This window comes from Sapajus apella, unplaced genomic scaffold (genome assembly GCF_009761245.1).
Source record: "Sapajus apella isolate SASKATOON/1434 unplaced genomic scaffold, GSC_monkey_1.0 scaffold4, whole genome shotgun sequence".
Lineage (NCBI taxonomy): Eukaryota > Metazoa > Chordata > Mammalia > Primates > Cebidae > Sapajus > Sapajus apella.
The window spans coordinates 27,419,496-27,445,230 of NW_022436944.1; the positions used below are offsets into that span (position 1 = coordinate 27,419,496).

Sequence of the window (25,735 nt, forward strand, 5' to 3'; positions counted from 1 at the left end):
TTAGTGTGTCATTGCACACCCAGCTTTAGGCGGCTCAGAACCGAAAGAGAGAGACTCTGTTTGTCTGGGACAAAGTAAAATAAAAAGAGTCTCTGATAATACAGAGAATTCTCCCAGATCTTGTCCAAGATCATCAAGGTGGTACCTCTATGAGTCTGCAAGAACCATAGTGTTACTGGGCCTGGGGTGCCCCCTAAACAGATACAGCTTAGATCTCAACACCTAAGTTCTTTCAAATATCTGAAAAATCTTCTCAAGAAAGACAGGTACAAAGAAGCCCAGAGAGTTAAAGCTGTGATAAATACCTAATTCCTCAAGGCCTAGACATCTACAAGTATAAAGATAATCCAGGAAAACATGACCTTGCCAAATGAACTAAATAAGGCACCAGGGAGCAATCCTGGAGAAACATAAATTTGTTACCTTTTAGACAGAGAATTCAAAATAGCTGTGTTGAGGAAACTTAAAAAGATAACACAGAGATTCAGAATTCTATCAGCTAGATTTCACAAAGAGATTGAAATAAAAAGAATCAAGCAGAAATTTCTGGAGCTGAAAAATGCAAGTGGCATACTGAGCAATGCATCAGAGTACTTTAGTAGCAGAATGAATCAAGCAGAAGAAAAAATTAATGAACTTAAAGACAAACTATTTGAAATTAAACCATCAGAGGAAAAAAAAAGAATAAAAAACAATGAAACATGCCTACAGGGCCTAATAAATAGCCTCAAAAGGACAAATCTAAGAGTTATTTGTCTTAAAGAGGAAGTAAAGAAAGAGATGGAGTAGAGGCCGGGCATGGTGGCTCATGCCTGTAATCCCAGCACTTTGAGAGGCCAAGGCAGGTGGATCACGAGGTTCAAGAGCAGCCTGGCCAACATGATGAAACCCCATCTCTACTAAAAATACAAAAATTAGCTGGGCATGGTGGCGTGTGCCTGTAATCCCTCCTGCCTTGGGAGACTGAGGCAGAAGAATTGCTTGAACTGGGACCCAGGAGGTGGAAGTTGCAGTGAACCAAGATCATACCACTACACTCCAGCCTGGGCTACAGAGCGAGACTCTGTCTCAGAAAAAAAAAAAAAAAAGAAAGAAAGAAAGATATAGGGGTAGAAAGTTCATTCAAAGGGATAACAACAGAGAACATCCCAAACCTAGAGAAAAATATTAATATCCAAGCATAAGAAGGTCATAAAACACCAAGCAGATTTAACCCAAAGAAGACTACCTCAAGTCATTTAATAATCAAAATCCCAAGGACCAAGGATAAAGAAAGGATCTTAAAAGCAGCAGGAGAAAAGAAACAAATATACAATGGCACTCCCATACATCTGGCAGCAGACTTCTCAGTGGAAACCTTACAGGCCAGGAGACAGTGGTGTGTGACATATTTAAAGGGCTGAAGGAAAATAACTTTTACCCTAGAATAATATACCTGATGAAAAATGTTTCAGACATGAAGGAGCAATAAAAACTTTCTCAGACAAGCAAAAGCTGAAGGATTTCATCAATGCCAGAGCTGTCCTACAAGAAATGCTAAAGGGAGTACTTCGATCAGAAAGAAGAGGATGTTAATGAGCAATCAGTAATTACCTGAAGGTACAAAACTCACTAGTAATAGTAAATACATAGAAAAGCACAGGATATTATAACACTGTAACTGTGGGGTATAAGCTACTCTTATCCTAAGTAGAAAGATTAAATGATGAAGCAATCAAAAATAACAATGACAACTTTTCAAGATATTGACAGTACAGTAAGATATAAATAGAAACAACAAAGAGTTAAAAAGTGGAGGGATAAAGTTAAGGCATATAATTTTTATTAGTTTTTTTTTTTTGCTTGTTTGTTTATGGCAAATAGTGTTGTTATCAGCTCAAAATAATGGGTTATAAGATAGTAGCTGCAAGTCTCATTGTAACCTCAAACCAAGAAACATACACCAAATACACAAAAAATAAAAAGCAAAAAAGTAAATTAATTACCAGAGAAAATCACTAAAGGAAGACAGGAAGGGAAAAACAAAGGCCACAAAACAACTGGAAAACAAATTACACAATGGCAGGAGTAAGTCCTTACTTATCAATAATAAATGTAAATGGACTATACTCTCCAATCAAAACATAAAGTGGCTGAATGGATGAGAAAGCAAGAACCACTGATCTGTTGCCTCCAAGAAACACAATTCACTTACAAATATACACATAGACTGAAAATGAAGGGATGGAAAATGATATGCCATTCTAATGAAAACCAAAGAAGAACAGAAGAGCAGAAGTAAATAGAGCAGTAGCTATATTTATGTCACACAAAATAGATTTCAAGACAAAAAGTGTAGGAAGAGACAAAGATGGTCACTATATAATGATAAAGAGGCCAGTTCAGCAAGAGAATATAACAATTTTAAATACACTGTACCCACAGTGAAGCATCCAGCTGTATAAAGCAAATACTGTTAGAGTTAAAGAGAGAGATAGGCCCCAGTGCAGATTCAAACATCCCACTTTGAGCATTGGACAGACTTCCAGGCAGAAATCAATAAACATCAGTCTTAATATCCACTATAGACCAAATGGATCTAATAGATATCTACAGAAAATTATATCCAACAGCTGCAGAATGCACACTCTTTTCATTAGCACATGGATTATTCTCAAGGATATACCATCTGTTTGGTCATAAAACAAGCCTTAAAACATTAAAAAATATATATATATAGATATATGTGTATATCTATCTATATATATATATATATATGTGTGTGTGTATATATATATATCTCAAGCATCTTCTCTGACCACAATAGAATAAACCTAGAAATCAATAGCTAGAGGAATTTGTGAAACTATACAAATATATAGAAATTAAATAGTATGATCTTGAATAACCACTGGATCAATGAAGGAATTAAGGAATTAAAAAATGTATTGAAACAAATGATAATGGAACACAACATATCAAAACCTATGAAATACAGAAAAAGGAGTCCTAAGATGGAAGTTTATAGCTGTAAGTGTATATACAAAAAAAGAGGTAAAACATCAAATAAACAATCAAATGATGCATCTTACAAAACTAGAAAAGCAAGAACAAACAAGACCCAAAATTAGTAGAAGAAAAGAAATAATAACTTCAGCAGTTTCAGGTTACAAAATCAGTATGCAAAAATTATTAGCATTTGGGAGTTGGGGAGAATACGGTAGACAGGAAACAGAGCTGATGTTCGGCTCCCACATAGACAGACCAAACAGTATATGGAGACTCACACTGTAATCTTTTGCTCCAAGAACCACTGCAGAAACATGCCAGGAAAACCAAAAGAATTCACAGATCCTTTGAAAGAAGTGGCATACCGCTGCAAATACCATGAAACAGGCAAACAACTGTGAGTTCCCAAGGTGTGCGGGGGGCAAACCTGCCTCCAAACACACATCTTCACTGGGGAATCTAAAAATCCAGATCCCAGGAGAAGGATTTAATCTTACCTAGAGATGAAATTGATTTAGGGAGTTGCACAAAATATAAAAATAGAAGTAGCAGCAGGAAGTGTCTTGAAGGCACATCCACCAGCTTGAGCCTAGGGAAGCCATCCCTGAGTATATCTCACATGAGCCCTTGGGGAAGGCAGCCAGTGGTATTAAGGAGAGGTCATAGCGCAAAGGAAGTTCCCAACAGAAACTGGTAGTGGTTTCAGCTGGGCACATATTTTCTCGAGTGGAGTCTAGGGGATGAGTGGGAGCTGCTGCAGGTACAAGTGTAGGAGCACAGGAGTTGCCAACAGGGTGGGCAGGTGGGGAGGGGCAAAGTCCAAAGACTGTGCTTTCTTTCTCTATGGGATAGCTCACAGCCTGGGGCAAGGTCTGAGCAAGGCACCATGGGAGCGAGACCAGGCTTGCCAACTGCATGGGAGCTCTTGTTGTTACCAGCCATCCCCCACTCCCCTGGCAAACTATACGACACAGCAGAAGTGACCAAAAGTCCCTCTGGACCATAACCCCATTAGCCTGAGAAACATCCCCACATGCCCTACAGGGGACACAACCAGCCCCACCCAAGAAGAGTCTGAGCCCAGACCCACCTAATTCTACCCCCACATGATAGCATTTCCCTACCTACCCTGGTGGCCGAACACAAAACGTAGAAACTCTTGGGAACTTTATGGCCCCACCTATCACCTGAGAAACCAAAATACTTACCCTGGCCATTTTAGGGCAAGTTTAGGGAACCGTACTACTAACACAGCCAGCAGTCTTTTGAAAGCACCACCTCTTGGGTGGAGGCCAACCAACTCAGGCCATTACAGCAGCTCATAACAGAATAACTATGACCCCAGGAAGGAGAAGACAACACCTAATTCCACGGCCTGAAATATCCTGGCTAACCAGAGGTCCTGAGTATGTCCACATAACAACCTCACTGCTAGCAAAACCAGCATTCGAAAAAAACCAACACACTAAGCATATCTACAACCACAGAGTCCACTTCAGTTTTCTGCCACCACTACAAGAGCAAGTACTTGTATCCATAGCTGGGAGACCTGAAGACAGATCAATCACATCACAGGACTCATTGCAGACATCTCCCAGCACCAGCCCAGAGCCTGGTAACCCTATTGGGTGGCTAGACCCAGAAGAGCAATAACAATCATTGCAGTCCAGCTCTCAAGAAGGACCATCCCTAGGGGAAGGGGAAAAGCACTACATCAAGGGATCACTCTGTGAAACAAGAGAATCTGAACAGCAGGCCTTGCATTTCAGACCTCTCCACTGAAATAGTCTACCCACATGAGAAGGAACCAGAAAAGTAATTCTGGTAATATGACAAAATGTTATAGAACCCTTTTATAGGATCCAAACCAACAAGAAACCTCTGAATTGTCAGATAAAGAATTCAGAAAGTTGATTATTAAGCTACCCAAGGAGATAGTAGAGAAAAGTGAAACCTAACTTAAAGAGATTTTTAACAAATGTAGGATATGGATGAAAACTTCTCCAGATAAATAGATATTATAAAGAAAAAACATTCACAACTTCTGGAAATGAAAGACACACTTGGAGAAATACAAAATGTACTGGAAAGTGTCAACAGTAGACTAGAACAAGTAGAAGAAAAATCTTCAAAGCTCAAAGACCAGGTTTTTGAACTAACCCAATCAAAGACTCAGAAAGAATTTTTTTTAAATGAACAAAGTTTCCTAGAAATTTGCGATTATGTTAAATGGCCAAACCTAAGAATGATTGGCATTCCTGAGGAAAAAGAGAAATCTAAAAGTTTGGAAAACTTATTGGAGGGAAAAATTGAGGAAAAATTCCCTGGCCTTGCTAGAGATATAGAAATCCAAATACAAGAAACTGAAAGAACACCTGGGTAATTCATCATAAAAAGATCATTACCTAGGCACACAGTCATCAGGTTATCTAAAGTCAAGATGAAGGAAAGAATCTTAAGAGTTGTGAGGCAAAAGCATCAGATAACCTATAAAGGAAAACCAGTAAGATTAACAGCAGACTTGTCAATAGAAACCTTACAAACCAGAAGGGACTGAGGTTCCATTTTTAGCCTGCTGAAATAAAATAATTGTCGGCAAACAGTTTTGAATCCAGCAAAACTAAGCATCATAAATGAAGAAAAGGTATAGTCTTTTTCCGACAAACAAAGTCAGAGAGAATTCACCACTACTAAGTCAGCACTACAAGAAATGCTAAAAGGAGTTTGAAAACTTGAAAGAAAACCTTGAAATACACCAGCATAGAACCTTCTTAAAGTATAACTCTCACAGGGCCTATAAGACAATAGTAGAGAAAAAAAACAGGGTATTAAGGCAACAACTAATGTGATGAATAGAACAGTACCTCACATCTCAATACTAATATTGAATGCAAGTGGCCTAAATGCTTCACTTAAAAGATGCAAAATGGCAGAATGGATAAAAATCCTCTAACCAAGTATATGCTGGCTTCAAGAGACTCACCTAACTCATAAGGACACACATAAACTTAAGGTAAAGGCGTGAGAAAAGATATTCCACACAAATGGAAACTGAAAGCAAGCAGGAGTAACTATTCTTACATCAGACAAAAGAGACTTTAAAGCAAGAACAGTTAGAAAAAACACAAAGAGGGATATTATATAATGATAAAAGGATTAGTCCAACAGGAAAATATCACAATCCGAAATACATATGCACCTAACACTGAAGCTCCCAAATTTATAAAACATTTACTACTAGACCTAAGAAATGAGATAGACGGCAACACGGTAACAGTGGAGGACTTCAATACTCCACTGACAGCACTAGACAGGTTATCAAGACAGAGAGTCTCCCAGCACTTTGGGAGGCCAAGGCGGGCAGATCACGAGGTCAGGAGATCAAGACTATCCTGGCCAACATGGTGAAACCCCGTCTCTACTAAAAAACACAAAAATTAGCTGGGCTTGGTGGTGCACACCTGTAGTCCCAGCTGCTTGGGAGGCTGAGGCAGGAGAATTGCTTGAACCCGGGAGGCAGAGGTTGCAGTGAGCCGAGGCACCACTGCACTCCAGCCTGGTGCCTGGCAACAGAGAAAGACTCTGTCTCAAACAAAAAAATAAAATAAAAAGACAGAAAGTCAACAAAGAAACAATGGACTTAAACTACACCATAGAACAAAGGGACTTAACAAATATTTGCAGAACATTCTACCTAACAACTGCAGAATATACATTCTTTTCCTCAACACATAGAACATTCTCCAAGATATGCCATGTGATAGGTCACGAAACAAGTCTCAATAAATTTAAGAAAATCAAAATTATATCAAGTATCCTCTCAGACCATAGTGGAATAAAATTGTAAATTAACTTCAAAAGGAACCCTCAAAACTGTATAAATAAATGGAAAGTAAATAACCTGCTCTTGAATAATCTTTGGGTCAACAGTGAAATCAAGATGGAAATTTAAAAATTATTTGAGCTGAATGATAAATAGTGACATAAGTTATTAAAACCTCTGGAATACAGTAAAAGCAGTGCTAACAGGAAAGTTCATAGCATTAAATGTCTACATCAAAAAGTCTGAAAGAGCACAGATAGACACTCTAAGGTCACACCTCACAGAGCTAGAGAAACAAGAACAAAGCAAACCCAAACCCAGCAGAAGAAATGAAATAACCAAGACCAGAGCAAGACTAAATGAAATTGACAAAAAAGAAAAAAAAACATAAATGAAACAAAAAGTTGACTCTTTGAAAAGATAAACAAAACTGATAGACCATTAGTGAGATTAACCATAAAAAGAAGAGAGAGGATCCAAACAAGCTCAATTAGAAGTAAAATTGGAGCTGTTACAACTGATACTACAGAAATACAAAAAATTATTGAAGTCTAGTAGAGGAAGTGAATAAATTCCTGGAAACATACAGCCTAAACAAATTGAAACAGTAATTAAAAAAAAGTTGCCGACAAAAAAAGTCCAGGACCAGATGGATTCACAGCTAAATTTTATCAGACATTTAAAGAAGAACTGATACCAATCTTACTGAAACTATTCCAAAAGATAAAGAAAGAGGGAATTCTCCTTAAATCATTCTATGAATCCAGTGTTACCCTAATTCCAAACCATGAAAGGACGTAACAGGAAAACTACAGACCAATATCCCTGATGAACATAGATGCAAAAATCTTCAACAAGATACTAGCCAACCAAATCCAACAGCATATCAAAAAGAATATACCATGATCAAGTGGGTTTCATACCAGAGATGCAGAGATGGCTTAACATACACAAATCAATAAATATGATACATCACATAAACAATTAAAAACAAAAATCATATGGTCATCTCAATAGATGCAGAAAAGGCATTTGACAAAATCCAGCATCCCTTGTGATTAAAACCCTCAGCAAAATTGGCATAGAAGGGATATACCTCAAGGTAATAAAAGCCATCTATGACAAACCCACAGCCAACATTATACTGAATGTGGAAAAGTTGAAACCTGCCCCCTAAGAACTAGAACAAGACAAGGATGCCCACTTTCACCACTTCTATTCAACATAGTAGTGGTAGTCCTAGCCAGAGCAATCAGACAAGAGAAAGAAATATAGGGTATTTCTAATATCCAGAATCTACAAGGAACTCAAATAAATCAGCATGACAAAAAACAAATAATTCCATCAAAAAGTGATCAAAGAACATGAATAGACAATTCTCAAAAGAAGATATACAAATGGCCAACAAACATATGAAAAAACGCTCAGTATCACTAATTATCACGGAAATGCAAATTAAAACCACAATGAGATACCAACTTACTCCTGCAAGAATGGCCATAATTAAAAAATCAAAAAGTAATAGATGTTGGAGTGGATGTGGTGGAAAGGGAACACTTTTACACTGCTGGTGGGAACTTAAACTAGTACAACCACTATGAAAAACAGTATGAAGATTCCTTAAAGAATTAAAAGTAGAACTACCATTTGATCTAGCAATCCCACTACTACTGGATATCTACCCAAAGGAAAAGAAGTCACTATATAAAAAATACACTTGTGCACATGTGTATATAGCAGCACAATTCACAATGGCAAAAATATGGAACCAGCCTAAATGCCCATTGACCAATGAGTGGATAAAGAAAATGTGGTATATATACACCATGGAATACTACTCAGCCATAAAAAGAATAAAATAATGGCAATTCCATTACTGGGCATATACCCAGAGGTATATATATTCTACCATAAACACATATGCATGTGAATGTTTATTGCAGCACTATTAACAATAGCAAAGACATGGAAACAACATAAATGTCCATCAATGACAGATTGGATAAAGAAAATGTGGTACATATACACCATGGAATATTATGCAGCCATAAAAAAGAACAAAATCATGTCTTTTGTGGGAATATGGATGTAGCTGGAGGCCATTATCTTTAGCAAACTCATGCAGGAACAGAAAACCAAATACCACATGTTCTCACCTATAAGTGAGAGCTAAATAATGAGAACCCATGAATGCAAAGAAGGGAACAAAAGACACTGAGGTCTAGTTGAGGGTGGAGGTTAGGAGGAGGGAGAGAAGCAGAAAAAATAACCACTGGGTACTAGGATTAATATCTGGATGATGAAATAATCTATACAATAAACCCCCATGACATGAATTTACCTATAAAACAACCCTTCACATGTACCTCTGAACCTAAGATAAAAGTTTTAAAAAATTGTACATTTGAAAATGGGTAAAGAATATAATTGGATTGTTTGTAACACAAGGATAAATGCTTGAGGGGATGAACACCCCATTCTTCATGATGTGATTATTATATATTGATAACCTGTATCAAAACATCTCATGTATCTCATAAATATGTAGACCTACAATGTACCCACAAAAATTAAAAAGAAAAAATAATAAAATGGGGATACTTTCAGGGTCGCTAAATGAAAAGCACCAAACTCTGTGAAATATGGCCAACTGCTATTATTATCTCTGCCTTCTGAAATCTGGCCCATTTTTAAACTTTTATTATTTTTAATTAACATTTAATAAGTGTACATATTTATGACGTACAGTGTAATATTTCAATACATGTATACAATATGTAATTATCAAATCACAGTAATTAGCATATCCAGCACCTCAAACATTTATCATTTCTCTGTGTTAGGAGCATTCAAAATCTGCTCTTCTCACTATTTGAAAATATACAATAATAATTTTTAATTACGACTACCTTACAGTGCTATAGAACACTATAATTTATTTCTCCTATCTAGCTGTAATTTTGTGTCCATTAACCAATCTCCGGCTATCTCCTGCTACTTCATCTTTCCTAGTCTCTAGTAGCCACCATTCTCCTCTCTACATTTTTTAGATAAACATTTCTAGCTTCTACATGAGTGAGAACATTTAGTATCTGTCTTTCTGTGCCTGGCTTATTTCACTTTACATAATGTCCTCCAAATTCAGCCATGTTGCCATGAATGATAGAATTTTGTTCTTTTTTATGCATGATTACTATTTCATTGTGTGTATATATACCACATTTTCTTTATTCATCTTTTGATGGACACTTAGGTTGATTCCACATCTTGGCCATAATAAATAATGCTGCAATAAACACGGAATGCAGATGTCTTCTTAACATACTGATCTCCTTTCCTTTGAATATATACCCAGTAGTGGGATTGCTGGATCATGTGGTAGCTCTATTTTTAGTTTTTTTGAGCCACTTCCATACTATTTTTCACAATGTACATTTCCACCAACAACGTATAAGAGTTTCCCTTTCTCTGTATTTTTGCATTTGTTGTATTTTTATTTTTTGCATTTTCAAAGATTTTCTGTCTTCGCATTTTTTCATACACCTGTTGGTTATGTGCATGTCTTCTATTGAGAGATGTCTATTCATCTCATTTGAATCTGCCCTACTCTTAAGTGTCTCCTTCTCCATGAAATTGTCCTTAATCTCCTAAGGCAGCAAGTATCCCCAGAAATTATATGGAAAAAAAATGTACATATGTATATTTCTCCCCTTGGGAGAAGATTCTGCTCTAACCAGGGAATACCAATGACTGCTACGAACCATTCACACATATTCTTATCCAGGTGAGAGAGGGAGCAGTGACAGAGAGAATGGAGGCAGAACTTGAGGCAGGTGATTGAACAGAAGCTGTTACAGAGCCAAGGCAATGAGATGCTGGGAGAAAATAAGAATATAACGAAATATAGGAAAAGTTCTTGCCAAATATGTCAAAATTTTATACACCCAAAGATCATCACCCAAAGATAAGTTCCATTTTCAGGGGCACTGGGAAGGCCTCTGTCTCACTTCCTTTTAAAATGTAGCTACTATTCCACTATGCAGCTCCTTGCCAATTAAGCTCTGACCTCTTTCATCTACTGTAAATCAAAATAACTTATCTCTATTTTTGTCTTTCATCTTTAAAATGCTTTTATCAAGACTCAATTATAAACTCCCTTGGAGGCTTCTAGTTTCTGGTAATAGCAGGCTAGGTTATTCAGATCAACATGCTTGCTGAAAACAGCAACAAAAAACGCTGATAACATATATTTAAACAAAAACCACCACCGTAAAATAATCAATAGTTGAAAACACAATTAAAAACTTCCAGGTCAACATTTGGATAAAAGCCTGCTACCAAAATAGTAAAAAGACTATTGAATGATCAAAACCCTTAGAGGCATCTGTCAATACTGCTGTGGTCACTAGGGGCCAGATGGATACTAGTCAAGACTTGGGCCCACAGAAACTGGAGAGCCTTATTGAGTACTCTTCCCAAATTAATACACATGCAAATTAAGGATAAACCAGACCTAAATTTGCCTCCCTTACCCCTCAACCTGAGAGGACTGCAGGAAAACCTGCCTTGGTACTAAGCAAAAAAAGGAACAAAATGTCCTTGAGAAGCTGTGGCCATAGACCAAATTCTTATGGCTTTGTACCATGGGTACACTTAGCCTGGGTGAGCCAGAGACTTTAAACCATGCATGTGCTGTGAGAAGATCTCAACTGTTCTCCCCACGTGCCTGTTAAAAACAAAATAAAGCCTCTCTAGAGAAGGACACACCCAAACTAGGTTTCAGAGTATGCCCCCAAATAATTTGAGGACAATTACCAGTTATCTATAACCAGTAACTAAGGGAACAAGAACCAGCAAAATAACAGAAAGAAGGAATAGAACTACAAAGGCTTCAGCTATTAGACCCAGGTTAAAAAGCAACTATGCTTACTATGTTTATAGAAATAAATGGCAAACTTGCAATTAGCTACAGGTGACTATAAAAAGTCACATATCACGTCTGAAAAGAAGCCAAACTAAAAATAAAAACATAGTAACTGAAATAAAAACTCAACAATTAGATTTGCAACATATTGCTAATACCTGTATAAGGGGAAATAATGAACTGGAGAGCCGGTTGTGGGGGAGTCGGGTGTGGGGTCAGAAGATCATATATACAATGCAGTGCTAAGAGGAAAGAAAAAAACCACATGTAGATATTATATAGGAGGATATAGTACAAAGTTCTAACACTGGCATGCCAGGAAGCAGTGGATAAGAGAATAGGGTAGAGCCTGAGAATTTTTCGTAACTGGTAAGACACCAATTCACAGATTTAAGACTCAGTCAATTCCATGCAGAAAAGAATGAAACGCATGCTTAGATAACTGGTTATGAAAGTGCAGGAACCTAAGACAAAGAGAAAATCTTACAACAGTCAAAGAGAAAATTCCCTTCAAAGGAGCAACTGACAGTAGACTGCCTAACAGCAAGTTGGAAAAGGGTAGACTGATAAAGTTTAATGTGGTCAAAGAAAATTAGCGCTAACCTAGAATTCACAACAACAACAAAGAGTGCCACTCAAGAACGCATTTTGTCCCTGTTCTTAGTCTGTGATCCCCTATAAAGTTCTAGACACTCTGGGAGAGGCTTGAAAAATCCACATTGATTGCATTTTAAGAGTAATGATTAAGGTCATAAACTAAGCAGATCCATGTTTGAGAAAGTTGTAGAACAAGGCCCTGCCACGGCACACAAAGTTGGTGAAAAGGGGTGAGCGAGTAACTGACAGGTGGGAGGTGGCTGACACAGACCACCCAGGCCTACCTTAAAATTTTCCCTGCTGTGAATATAGCTTATTGGTGGAAAATACCTGCTTTCTCCTTTCCTTGACTCCTCATAATTTGGTCCATCAAGGACCAGTTCCTTATCCCTTACCAGCAGGGGTGACATTCAAAATATTTAATAATGGTAAGTACCAGCACACATCAATCAGGAAAGACATCTAATGTAAATCCAGATGCTGGCTGCTGCATAGGATCAGAATCCTGGGGGCCCCCTGTGGTATAAATTATTAATCACTTTAGTGGCTGGATTGTGGAGAAGCCCCTGGAAGGAACCTGATCCGCTAGGATAATGCAGATATTCAAGGCAGAGGCTCTTTAGCGACAAGTATTTCCATATTTTAATACACATATTGGCAATGCTAGTGCATACAACTGAATATGAGCCCTGCTTATAGCCCTTCTTCCACCAGGATCCTTAACAGCTCTCATCCTTCTGCTCCCAGATCATCTGCCTTACGATTCCCCTTTCAACTTTAAACCTTCTGATAATGTTGCTTTCTTATCTGGTTCTACCAGGAATACCCCTTACCATAAAATCCTTTTTTTTTTCTCAGAACCTAGTTCTGAGTTCCCTTGAAATACTGAGACAGAAATTGCATATTCTTTTTTGGCGGACTGTTCATTCCTGAATATGACTGTATCGTTTTGTTGCACCCTAGGGGGCTTTATAAAATGAGACTCTAGATTTACGCAGAAAATAAGAGGTATTTCTTTGCTATATTCAGATTTAAAATAAGCTTTCTTCAAAACAGCAAGCTCCTTTAGTACACTTTATGTTTGCTTAAAATAACTTCATTTATTACATAGTATATATTTATAATAGAAAAATACAAAATACAAATAAAATCACTTGTAATCTACCTTTTTCAGATATTGACTTTGTGTCTGTTCATCTATCACTATGTCTGTATATAAAGTGAATCTTACACTTCATAAAAAAACCCTTTTAGGATAAAATTGTATCTATATTCACTGTCAGTGTCAGATGCACCAAAGAATGGCTATATTTAGCTAAAGGAACAATTTCTTCTTCCTAGAGACAATAGCTTTATTTGGATTTTAGTGAATATATAAAATACTATCAATGTGAAGTTGCTTTGAAATCAAATGAAAAGTCCCGTCATAGGGCCGCTCAGTATGTTTCAGATTATCATCTTCAGATACAAAAGCATATCATGAGTTCAGAGCCCAATGACTTCATTTTCAAACCTTGGGACCTGAACTACATTTGAATTCAAATTCAGTAATGCCCTTAGATCAACTTAAACTGACAAATTCTGTAGAAGAAAGAGGAATAAAGCAATTTGATGAAAATTGCACTAGGCAGTGCCTTGTCACTCCAGATATTTCACTTTTACATTAATTTTTTTTCAATTAATTTAAAGGTAACTGCTATGTGCCAGACAGTCAAGCTATTCATCATTATTATTCATTTATTTATATGCAGCACTGTCACTTGCAAGAACATAATTCTTAAGGAAACATAATTACTCTAAACCTATCAACTTGCTTATATAAAACTTCGTGAAATCTTTTTTCTAGAAAGAAAGCTAAACACTAGTTGAGAGAACGTTCACCAGGAACTTCTACATACCAGGCACACTTGGGCCTCCATTTCTTGACCCCTCATGCATACCAGGCTCCTTGTCCTGAGCCTCAGGAGCCCCAGGTTTATAGAGCATTGTTCTAAGCATAATGAAAGCTCAACAAAAGTTTGCCGATGGAAGGTGGTTTCCAGAGAAAAAAGAACAATGCATGCTATGAAATAAGTGGGAAAAGCTACTACACTGGCACATGAATTAAGTAAAGACAAATGTCCATTAAAACATCCTGGCCGGGCGCGGTGGCTCATGCCTATAATCTCAGCACTTTGGGAGGCGGAGGCAGAGGCGGAGGTGAGCGGATCACGAGGTCAAGAGATCGAGCCATCCTGGCCAACGTGGTGAAACCCCGTCTCTACTAAAAATACAAAACAATTAGCCGGGCATGGTGGCACGCGCCTGTGGTCCCAGCTACTCGGGAGGCTGAGGCGGAAGAATCGCTTGAACCCAGGAGGCAGACGTTGCAGTGAGCCGAGATTGCGCCACTGCACTCCAGCCTGGTGACAGAGCAAGACTCCGTCTAAAAAAAAAAAAAAAAAAAAAATCCTGCAGCCACTCCTCTCATCCACTTCATTTGACAAGAACACAGAATCATAGACTCCAAAGTATAAAAAAGCTTAGAACAGGAAGAGACTTTGGAGTTAATGCTGTCCATTATTTTGTAGGTAATGAAACTAAGACCCAGAGATTCACTTCACCTGACAACCCTGGTGCAGAGAAGTACCCAGAGCCCACTGGTCATGACTTATGGGGTCTATACCCCACGAGTGAAGAGTTGGGTACAGAATGAATCCTCAGGTGGAGCACTGTGGAGGTCACTAACAAACTCCCCAAACTCTACTGCCATATTTAAAAGGTCTAGCAGTTCCCATCTGTGAAATCACCTTCTTTGTTTCATTCAAAGCTCACTTTAAACTCTGACTCCTCTAAAAATGTTCACTAGAGAAACATAAGATTAATGTAATTTTTAAGGTAAAATTACACACAAGTCAAACACATTACAAATAATCTGGATTTTTACACTTTTAGGTAAACAAAAGTGAACATCTTCTGCATTTAAAATCCTACATCAAACTCCCATGGAGTAAATTTAACAAATTCTAAATGTTTAGAAGGTAGTCATATGAAGTGTACAGAACATTGTGCTTGGTCAACGCTATTGTAATCAGTCCAACATTAGCTTTTAAGTGTTAGGCAACCACAAACTCCATTTTTCTTGGAAGACAGTTCAGTGATTCTCCAACTCAATTTAGTCTGCTGATGGCTGCTATTTGACTGACCAAAACTTTCTCTTTCATTCACTTCATACAAAAATTCAGCTGATAATCTTAACATTTCCTCTAATAGGAAAAGTAACTGACATGCGATAATGAATCAGTAATGGAGCATGAAGATTACCCTACTTAACATTCTTCAATGGTTCCCAAGAGCCTGCAGTTTAAAGTCCAGACTTCTTTAACTGGCTATCATAGACCTTCAGAATCTGAACCTCATTTATCTTTTTATACCATTTCTCAATCCTCCCGCTTCTTACTCTCTGGCCCAGGCATGCTAAGCTATTCTTAGCTCTCTGGAAAAGTCAAATGCTCTAGATATACGCTCTTGATATTTACCTGGTTAGTTCCTACTCACACTGCAAAGGTCCATTTAGTGGCCTGCATCCATTTGGAGCACTATCATAATTAAATCAAGCATGCCCTAAATGCAGGAACAATCAACCCACTACAGTGAGACATGTCTCAGCTCAACATTGGCCTTTCTTCAATAATCTCTTGGTAAAATAATTTATACTGATGACCTCCACTTTTCTTTTTCATCCAATAATTTCTAAACCCTTTGTAAACTCGCTTCCCCTAGAATTACTCAACTTTTTTGAAAGCTGCTAGTGTCCTCATAACCATTTAATTCATTGGCAATAGTTTTTGCAACTACTAAGCCTCCTTAAATTCTCTAAAGCTATCAAGATGCTCGTCACTCAGTTACATTTTCCCTTTCTTTTCCTTCTGTGACAGTTATTCTGGGTCTCTTATTCTGATTGTTTCTTCACTGACTCCACTTTTTCTTTCACTCTTTCTTCTTTCTTGATCTCTTTCTCTGATTGTTCCTTCATTGGCTCCACTGTCATTCACTGGCTCCACATCTTCCTCTGATTAAAGATATTCTTCTGGGTTCATTAGATCAAAAACATCAGCAATAGGAGTCCTCCTACTCACTCAATTCAGCAAACTCATTTTTGTATCCAGTTGATTCTAGCTTCTCAGGGAAAAAAGGAGAAATTACCATCCAGTAAAAAGGGTGTTAATATCATTAAATATGACTTAGGTTCACATCTCAGGTCTGTCATTCATGAGCAATGTGGCATGAGGTATACTACATAATCAATTTAGGCCTCAGCTTTTCATCTATAAATTGAAGAAAATAATCCCTATCTTTTAGAATTACTTTATAAATTGCAAAGTAAGGATTCCAATGGCAGGTAGCTACATAGTGGGCATTTAATAAAAGTTTTTCATTATTGCTGTTATTTCCATACTCACTTCCACCAAACTTGTATAGTCCCTCTGTTTCAACTTCTTTCAATGTGTCATACATATCAACAAAAGATACATCTTCTGGAGTACAGATATAAACAGATTTCTTTTCTGGCCCAATGAGTCCCAACTGCTTGAACCAAAGCCCAATTCCTCCCGATTTAAAAATCTTCAGGTTCTAGCCCAAATCTTCCTCTTCAACCGTCTCCCTCATTGTTCTTCTAAATGAATACCATTATCCAAACAAATTGGACCTTTTTTGGTTCTCAAACGTACCACATTCTCTTCACCTCTAAGTCCACTTCAGATTCTACATCCTTCATGTAACTTATCTCCCCGGCTGCATATTTTATCTTCAGAGTATTTTATTGGTACTTCTCTCATTAGGGAACTCATATTCTGCCTGATATTCAATTATTTGTGCACAAATAACCTTTCCTGCTTATAGATTGTAATCCCTTTGAAGGGAGAAACTAGGTTCTTATTCATGTTAGTACTTACCACTTGGCTAAGTGATGACGCGTGTATATTTTAAAATAATAAACAAGGCTAGGTGCAGTGGCTCATGCCTGTAATTCCAGCACTTTGGGAGGCCAAGGCAGGCAGATCACCTGAGGTCAGGAGTTAGAGACCAGCCTGGCCAACATGGCTAACCCCCATCTCTACTAAAAATACAAAAATCGGCTGCGCGTGGTGGCTCACGCCTGTAATCCCAGCACTTTGGGAGGCCAAGGCGGGTGGATCATGAGATCAAGAGATCGAGACCATCTTGGTCAACATGGTGAAACCCCGTCTCAAAAAAAAAAAAAAAAAATCAGCTGGGCGTGGTGATGTGGACCTGTAGTCCCAGCTACTGGGGAGGCTGAGGCAGAAGAATGGCTTGAACCCAGGAGGTTGAGGTTGCAGTGAGCCAAGATGGCACCACAGCACTTCAGCCTGGGTGACAGAGTGAGACTCCATCTCAAAATAAATAAATAATTACAAATAAAATGATAAAAACCCTGACTCTCTCAAGGAATTATTTTCATTTCCTCAATTTCTTATGAAGATGTAGAAATAGGATGGGGAGGGAAAGGTGTATGTAGGGTACTTACAGAGGCACTGCAGCCTGAATTCCCACTTGGAATTCTACCAGCACCTGCAAAAAGGCAGGGCTGAAACAGCTATCCTAGAAATTGACCAGGTAAGACTTTCAGATGTTAGTCAATTTCAGTCAACTTCTGGGGAAACTCTTTACCAATTTGCCAAGCTTGTCTATATTTCTTTTCTTCTGAAGGGCTATTTTGCCTAACACTCCAGTCTCCTCTAAACCAACAAGTAAACAAAACATTTTATTTTAAACCCACAGTTGAACATGTAGTGAAATACACACGTATATTTAATATTAATGTATTAGTTCCTATTTGAGAATTTTCTTTATAATTTATTTCAACCAAAATCCAACATCAAATTTTATGAGTAATATCATAAGGCAGCACCTGGTATCGTGCTTCGTATATAGTACAGATTCAGTATCTAATGGTTAAAAGAGTGAATTTACAGTCTACAATTTCAGGACTTAATTTTGGCTAATTGCAGTGGAAAAAATGGAAAAAATATAGTCCAAGTAAGCATGACACTTGGGGGTTCAGGCCCACAACACCAGCTAGGTAGATCCTTAGGTGCCCAGTAGTATATGAAGATTTAAGTATTCCCAGCTGAACCCCTTAACAATAGAGACACATCATTTTATTTTGTATTACTTAGTACTGTGCCAAATCCAAAAATACTCTCTTGGGTGCAAAAGTATTCAGGAACTAGAAATGTAGAAAGTTCCATCATTATTCAAGCAAATTAGGTATAGTTCATATAATTTTTTCAACTCAGGATCCTCAGTCACTTCACAGAGTAAGCAAAGTATGCAATTATCAGAATTATTAGTCTCAATTTACATTAAGAACACACTGCTGCCACTAAAAGCCAGTTCGAGACTCTTCTTTCTACTATTGAATGCCAAAGAAACACAAAAAAAGAAATAAATGGAAGGATCTTTAGAAAACATGCAACTTGATTTTTTTTTTTTTTTTTTTTTTAAGATGACAAAAACTGAGGCCCACGAAGACAGTCACATTGGCTCAGGGCTTCTACTAAAGCCAAATAATTTCATGCAAAATCATCTCCCTCTGATTAGCATTACCTACACACATACATATATATAATTTTTCTTTTTGCCTTTCTGAAAATCTGGAGGTCTAAAAAGACTTCAAGATTTCTCCAAGTTAAAGATACATGTTTGCACGTGTAACCAGAGGGCAAATTTTATTTGGTCCACGTGTCTTCTTTTAAAAGAAAAAAAAAAAAAAAAGGAACGAGAGGGGATGTGAAGTGCAGTAGGCAAATATTCTCAGACTTTATTGTTCAACCCGTATAGCACTGGCTCTTACTGCAGAGTTCAGTCACATTAATGAAAAGATATTTTCATGTAGTAAAAGGAGCACAAATGTTGAGGTTTTTTGTTTTGAGACAAGAGTCTTGCTCTGTTGCCCTGGCTGGTGTGCAGTGGCACGATCCTGGCTCACTGCAACCTCCGCCTCTTGGGTTCTAAGCCATTCTCCTGCCTCAGCCTCCGGAGCAGCTGGGATTACAGGCGCCCGCCACCAGGCCCAGCTAATCTTGTATTTTTAGTAGAGACGGGGGCGGGGGGGGGCGGTTCACCATGTTGGCCAGGCTGGTCTCGAACTCCCGACCTCAGGTGATCCATCTGCCTCGAACTCCCGACCTCAGGTGATCCATCTGCCTCGGCCTCCCCAAGTCCTGGGATTACAGGCGTGAACCACCGCACCTGGCCCAACTTTGAGGTTTTATCTACCACTTACTATGCAGTCTTGGCTAGGACACATCTTCTTTGAGCCCTAGTTTCCTCATCATTAAATGGAGATAATTCAGGTTTGATGTGAACATTTGAGAGGAAAGTATGTCTAGCACACTGCTGAAGATTGATAAATATTTGTTGAATGAATAGCACAGCCGATGCTCAACAAAAGACACACACACACACACACACACAGTTGGGTAGTTGTAGTCTCCCGAGGAGCTCCAGAACTGGAAGCTCCCGGCGCGCCTCCTCTCAGCCTTAATCACTGCCCTTAATCAGAACTCCCTGGGCCTCGCACCAGGCCTCCAGAACACCCTGGAGTGTCATTTCGCCTTCTCTCGCCGTTCCTCGCCCTTAGGGCCAGAGTCCGAGGAAGTCCTATAGCGCTTCTCGGCCTCCGAGACAACTCCAGCACTGGGGAGCTTGCCCTGCAGTTAGCGTCCAGTGGGGATTAGGCACTTCGTTTTCCTCATTGTTTCAATCTCTATCTTCTGGTCGGAGTCCAAGTTCAGCAGCCCCAGGACCCTTCCAACAGTGGTCTAGGCCACACCCCGCCTTCCCGGCGGTACCAGGTCCATTCCCCGCGGTCTGAGTGGCCCACGTTGCCTAGGAAACTGGGGCGGGGCTTTGGAAACGACGGCCCGGCGCGCCATTTGCGCAGGCGCTCCGGCCCTGGCCTCTGACTCTCGCGAGAATAGGCTCCCGGAAGTTCCACGTCAGTCAGTCTGACGGTCAGCGGGGCTGGTGGGTTTCTCTCAGGCTTGCGTAGCCGGTGACAAACGAGGGTGCCCAGGCTCGGACCAACACAGCCATGGTAGGTCCATTCCCCATAGAAGGGAACGGGATAGGCTACGGCCGATTCCTGGGGTTTCTGGACTGAGGGCCGCGGTAAACAGTGGTCTGGGCTCCCGCTGCGGCCGCCGCCTCCGGCCTTGCAGGGTCTTAGGCCAGTTTGATTCCAGGAAGGGAGAAGGCGATGGGGCCCAGGGAGCCGGGATGATTTGGAGAGGCGGTGCCTGCTAGTGAGGGGTTGTCTCCCCAGTGCTTGGGGCGCTTGCCGGAGCTCCTGCACTCTGCAGCGTGGTCGGTGGTGTAGGGAAATACGGAGGCCGAAAATGTTGAACTCGGTAGGAAGCTTTGGTAAAACTACTTAAATTTGCCTTTAAAACGGTGGCAGTTAATCTCCACTCCTGTCGGCCTTATTCCGGGAATGGTGGTGTGTGCTGGCTACAAACTATAAACTTAAGCAGAGAAGCCAAAAAAAAAAAATGCATATGGGGTCAAAAATGGAATTTCAAATGCTTGGTTTCTCCGCTCTTAGGTTTCGAGGGGGAGAAGCAGCGTTGGGAGGAAGTGGGTGCTGTGTATAACACTGGCTGGCATGCTTTTATGCATTTGCAAATACAGTGGCTGGTCAGAATAGTAATTGAGCACTTTGTTATTATCACCATAACCTTAAAAAACGCCTTAGAATAGTTTGCACAGGAGTGTTATAATAATAAGGAAGGAAAACAACAGCGTAAGAGTATCTTTCGTCTCTGTTAAAAATACCAAAAAAAATTAGCCAGGCGTGATGGCACGCATCTGTAATCCCAGCTGCCCTCAGGAGGCTAAGGCAGGAGAATCGCTTGAACCTGGGAGGCTGAGGTTGCAGTGAGGCGAGATAGCGCCACTGCACTCCAGCCTGGGCAACAGGGCGAGACTCCATCTCAAAAAGAAAGAATTTTACATTTAAATGTTTTTCTGCCTTTAAGAAAAACGTGTTTATGAAGCACAGAATCGAACATTTTGGAGCTTGAAGACGCTAAGGATTAAGTCCCCCCTCTTCAGTTAAAAAATCTTTTTAAGTTTCTGTAAGGCTAGCTGTGGCAAAGTTGGAACTGGAAACAGTAAAAAGTTATGAATACTCCCATAAAAAATGCACAGTGTAACAAACATTTTTGCATAAAATGCAATGCATTCTTCACCACCACAACGCCCCACTCTCCCCCATGGACTTAACATTTTTTTTTTTTTAATTTATTTTATGAAAGGTATGGAACGCTTCAGGGATTTGTGTGTCGTCCTTGCCCAGGGGCCACACTAATCTCTGTGTCCTTCCAATTTTAGTATATGTGCTGCTGAAGCTGGCACCATCCATGAACTTTCTTGGACACCCAGGTTACAGACCCTGAACAAGTCCTCAAGCCTCTTAATTAGAGCACTTCATGTTACTAACTACCTGCTCTAGTTTGGGTTTGATTTGGTTGCAGTAATGGACGTTTTTGGAAAAGGCCCGTAGATCTGCCTAATTTCGTTTTCTTTTGCTGTCTTTACATTTACCAATGTATTTGTATAAGGAAATATTGCCTTCAATTTTTAATGTATTTTAAATCCTTTGTGGAAAATAAAAAACGTGAATTTATTCATTTGCACATTTACCATAGAATATTTACTCTGTGCCGTGCACTTTGCTAAACATGGCTGCCTAATTCTCACAGCAGCTGTGAGAGTTATACGTTTATGAGGTGGTTACTGTAGGTCAGGCACCGCTGTAACTGGTTAACTCTGAATTTAATTCTTAAAGCACCAAGAGGTAGATAAGATCGCTGTTTTATATAAGTCAAACTTGAGAGGTTAAGTAAATTTACCCAATATCGTGCATCTGAAATGAGTGGTGGAACTGAAATTTAAATCCATCATGACTTAAACCCCCATACTCAAATATGTAAGGTGATCTGGAGATAAAGATATGTATAAGAAATGACCCTACCTTTAAGGAGCATCTACTCTAGAAGCAAGAAAATATGTGTACACAAGTGTACCACGGACAATTAAAATGAAATCCTATAGGATTCCCTAGGAAAGAATGCTTCAGGCTAGGGTAACTAGAAAGGTCTTACTGGTGGCAGTGGCATTTAAGCTGACTTCAAAATGCATCCAGCTTTTGGAAGATGGAGGGAGACATTTAGAGTTGAGGATACAGTGTGAGCATCCTAGTCATCTTTGTCCCAAAGTATCTTATTCAAAATAATCACTTAACTGTTTAGAGAAATATTATCACAACTTTTTTTTTTTTTTTTTTTTTTTTTTTTTTGAAACGGAGTCACTCTGTCGTCCAGGGTGGAGTGTTGTGGCACCATCTCAGCTCACTGCAACCCCTGCCTCCCAGGCTCAAGCGATTCTGCAGCCTCAGCTTCCCAAGTAGCTGGGACTACAGGCATGTGCTACTGCCTGAGCTAAGTTTTTTGTTTTTTGTTTTTTCCATTTATAGTAAAGATGGGGTTTCACCATGTTGGCCAGGCTGGTCTTGAACTCCTGACCTCAGGTGATCCGCCTGCCTCAGCTTCCCAATGTGCTGGGATTACAGGTGTGAGCTACCACACCCAGCTGCCTGTTCTGTTTTAAACTGAGATTTTTACTTTGAGAGTATTAGAGGTTTACTGGGGTTGCTCAGAGTTCTCTGGCTCAACTTATGTAGCATCACTTTTACTCAATAATCAATAATTTAAAATGTTTTAAAGTAAAATGTTCACAATTTATAAGTGTCCAATTTCCTCTTTACTAGAGGAAAATTGTGAGATATGCTGGTTTGTGTGTAAACCCTCACCATGGTTCCTGCCTGGTACGTAATAGATACTTCATACTTATTAACTCCGAAGAGATTTAGAAAGAAGTTAAAATTTGTGATAGTAATTTATGGGGCAGAATTCAGAAATGGATAAAGTAGAAAGCCTTTGTTTTTCTGAACTAGCAAGGAATGTGAAGATGATGATTTGAAAGTAGAAAACTGGGGTCGGGAGTTTGAGACCAGCCTGACCAATATGGTGAAACCCTGTCTCTACTAAAAATATAAAAACAAGCCAGGCGTGGTGGCAGGTGTCTGTAGTACCCGGCTACTCGGGAGGCTGAGGTAGGAGAATTGCTTGAACCTGGGAGGCAGAGGTTGAGGTAAGCCAAGATCGCGCCACTGCACTCCAGCCTAGGAGACAGAGTAAGACACTGTCTCAAAAAATAGAAGAAAAAAAAGAGAGAAAAGAAAATTGGAGATAGAGAGGAAAGGATTGATGACAGTGAAAACGTTTTTGAAGAAATTGAAGAGCCAGAGAACTCTGATCTTTTAAAGAGGTAAAGGTTGTTGCTGAAAGTGAAGGAGGTGTGGATAGAACAAGAGTTGAAGTAGTCAGTGACCCAAATTTGATAGCGATCCCCCAAAAAGATGCGTAAAAGCATTGAGGTGTTTTGTCTTAGGAAATTTTCTCTGCTAGATCTTCCTTTTATATTCAAAAGTAACCTTAAATTTCTGTCCCACTTATGATCATCATAGAATATCAGAGCAATAAAGATTTGACAGTAACTCAACTTGCCAAATGAGCTTTTAAGTTGTGTTTAAGACACGTTGAAGAGGAAGTGTATTTTAAATCAGTCTTTTCACAGCATGCCTCCTAGAGAGAATTAAGCCCATTGCTCTAAGATATCATTGTATACAATGAATTAACTTTTCTCCTACAATGGCATTTTTTTTTTTCAGAATGGAGAAAATAGTTATTCAAATCATTGTCTTTTCTGTAGTTCAAAGGAATAATTTGGCTGGAAAAAGGCTATTATAAACTATTAGTATTTTCTGACTTGAGAGAATGTTTTTGTTTTAAATTGTTCCAGTTTTCATTAAGTTTCTGTAATTTAAATCCATTAAAATATTTTCAACATTGCCATTTGACACCAGAGGCTGTCATGCACAGGGATATAACCTTTATTGATCACATATTACATTACCTAGCACTTACTAATATTTTCCCAAGATAAATCTACCACTTTTCCCCGAAGAACTTAATTTAATATTATGCTTTAGGGTTACTAAGACTTCATGAATAACACTTCAGAATATTTTCTGATATGACACTATTGACTGGAGCACAAAATTGTGATTTGTGAATATTTCAAATTTATTTCCTAGTTAATTCTGTGAACCAGAGCTTTTCAAAATGTGGTCTGGGATTTCTTAAGAGTCCCTAATACTCTTTTAGGAGGTCCACAGTTTTAAAACTGTTTTCTTAACAGACTCTATTGACAACTTTCAAAATGTTCATATTTGCACTGATGGTGTAAAAGTAATGGAAGGTAAAACTGCTAGTGAAGTGACACCAAATTGTACTGACAGTATATTCTTCATTGTTACACAATTTTTTAAAAAGCCAGTTTCACTTAAGAATGTCATTGATGAAACAGTAAAAATTTTATTACCTCTTCACACTTCAGTATGCATCTTTTAAATTCTGTTTGGTGAAATGGAGAGTATGCATAAATCAGTTCTACTGCATAGTGAAGTATGGTGGTTGTCTCAAAGAAAAGCACTTGTACTGTTTTAAGTCGTAAGCTTTACTTGAGACAATGAGAAACTGCTTATTCAGACTTGAATATTTGGTAGACATTTTTTAAAAACCTGAAAGAGGTTGGCTGGTCCCTGTATTGTTGCCAATGATAAAATTAGAACTTTCAAGTGAAAATTAGAACTTTGAAAAACTCTGAACTTGATGGATTTCCAGTGGTTAAAGGCTTATCAGTTGACATAGGTGGTGAAATTAGTGAATGTAATTTTTTTATGAAGTATAATGATGTCAGCATCTAGAAGATGTGCATAATTCAGTGAACTGGCATTTTCCACATGATCAATGCTTAATGTTACAAAAACATGCATGAGAGAAAGACCCATTCAAAGTATGGACTAAACCAATGGATTTTAATGTAACAAAGTATAAACAGCTTATTGATATGGTTTCAGATTTTACCTTGCAAGTAACCTTTAAGAAACTACTACTTCTTGAATTTTGAAGAATAACATCTTATTACTTGAAAAACCTATTAAGATATTCCTCACTTTCCAACTAGGTATCTGCGAGACTAGGCATTATTTTGTATATATTAACCAAAACAACATATCACAACATATTGAAGGCAGAAGCAGACATGAGAAACTCTCTTCTGTTAAGTCAGATTGTAAAGAGTTTCGCAAAAATGTAAAATACAGCCAATTTTCTTAATCTTTTTTTAAAACAGTTATTTTTCATTAAAACGTTATTTTAGCTAACATTTACTAGATCTATTTTTGTTGAAAATGAATTATACGTAAAGTT

The 25,735-nt window shown here is 38.6% G+C and overlaps 1 protein-coding gene and 1 non-coding gene across 2 annotated transcripts in view; one reads left to right on the top strand and one right to left on the bottom strand.

Annotated features, from left to right (window-relative positions):
* Positions 1-20,251: 20,251 nt before the first annotated feature.
* COPB2 (COPI coat complex subunit beta 2) overlaps positions 20,252-25,735 on the top strand; it is a 33,005-nt gene continuing 27,521 nt past the window's right edge. The window contains exon 1 of the mRNA XM_032264958.1: positions 20,252-20,436. Coding sequence (XP_032120849.1) covers positions 20,434-20,436 — 3 coding nt within the window. The 5' untranslated portion in view covers positions 20,252-20,433. The remainder of the gene's footprint in view (positions 20,437-25,735) is intronic.
* Positions 21,652-21,755, bottom strand: LOC116544803. The gene has a single exon (XR_004266041.1). It is a non-coding gene; the product is annotated as a U6 spliceosomal RNA (small nuclear RNA).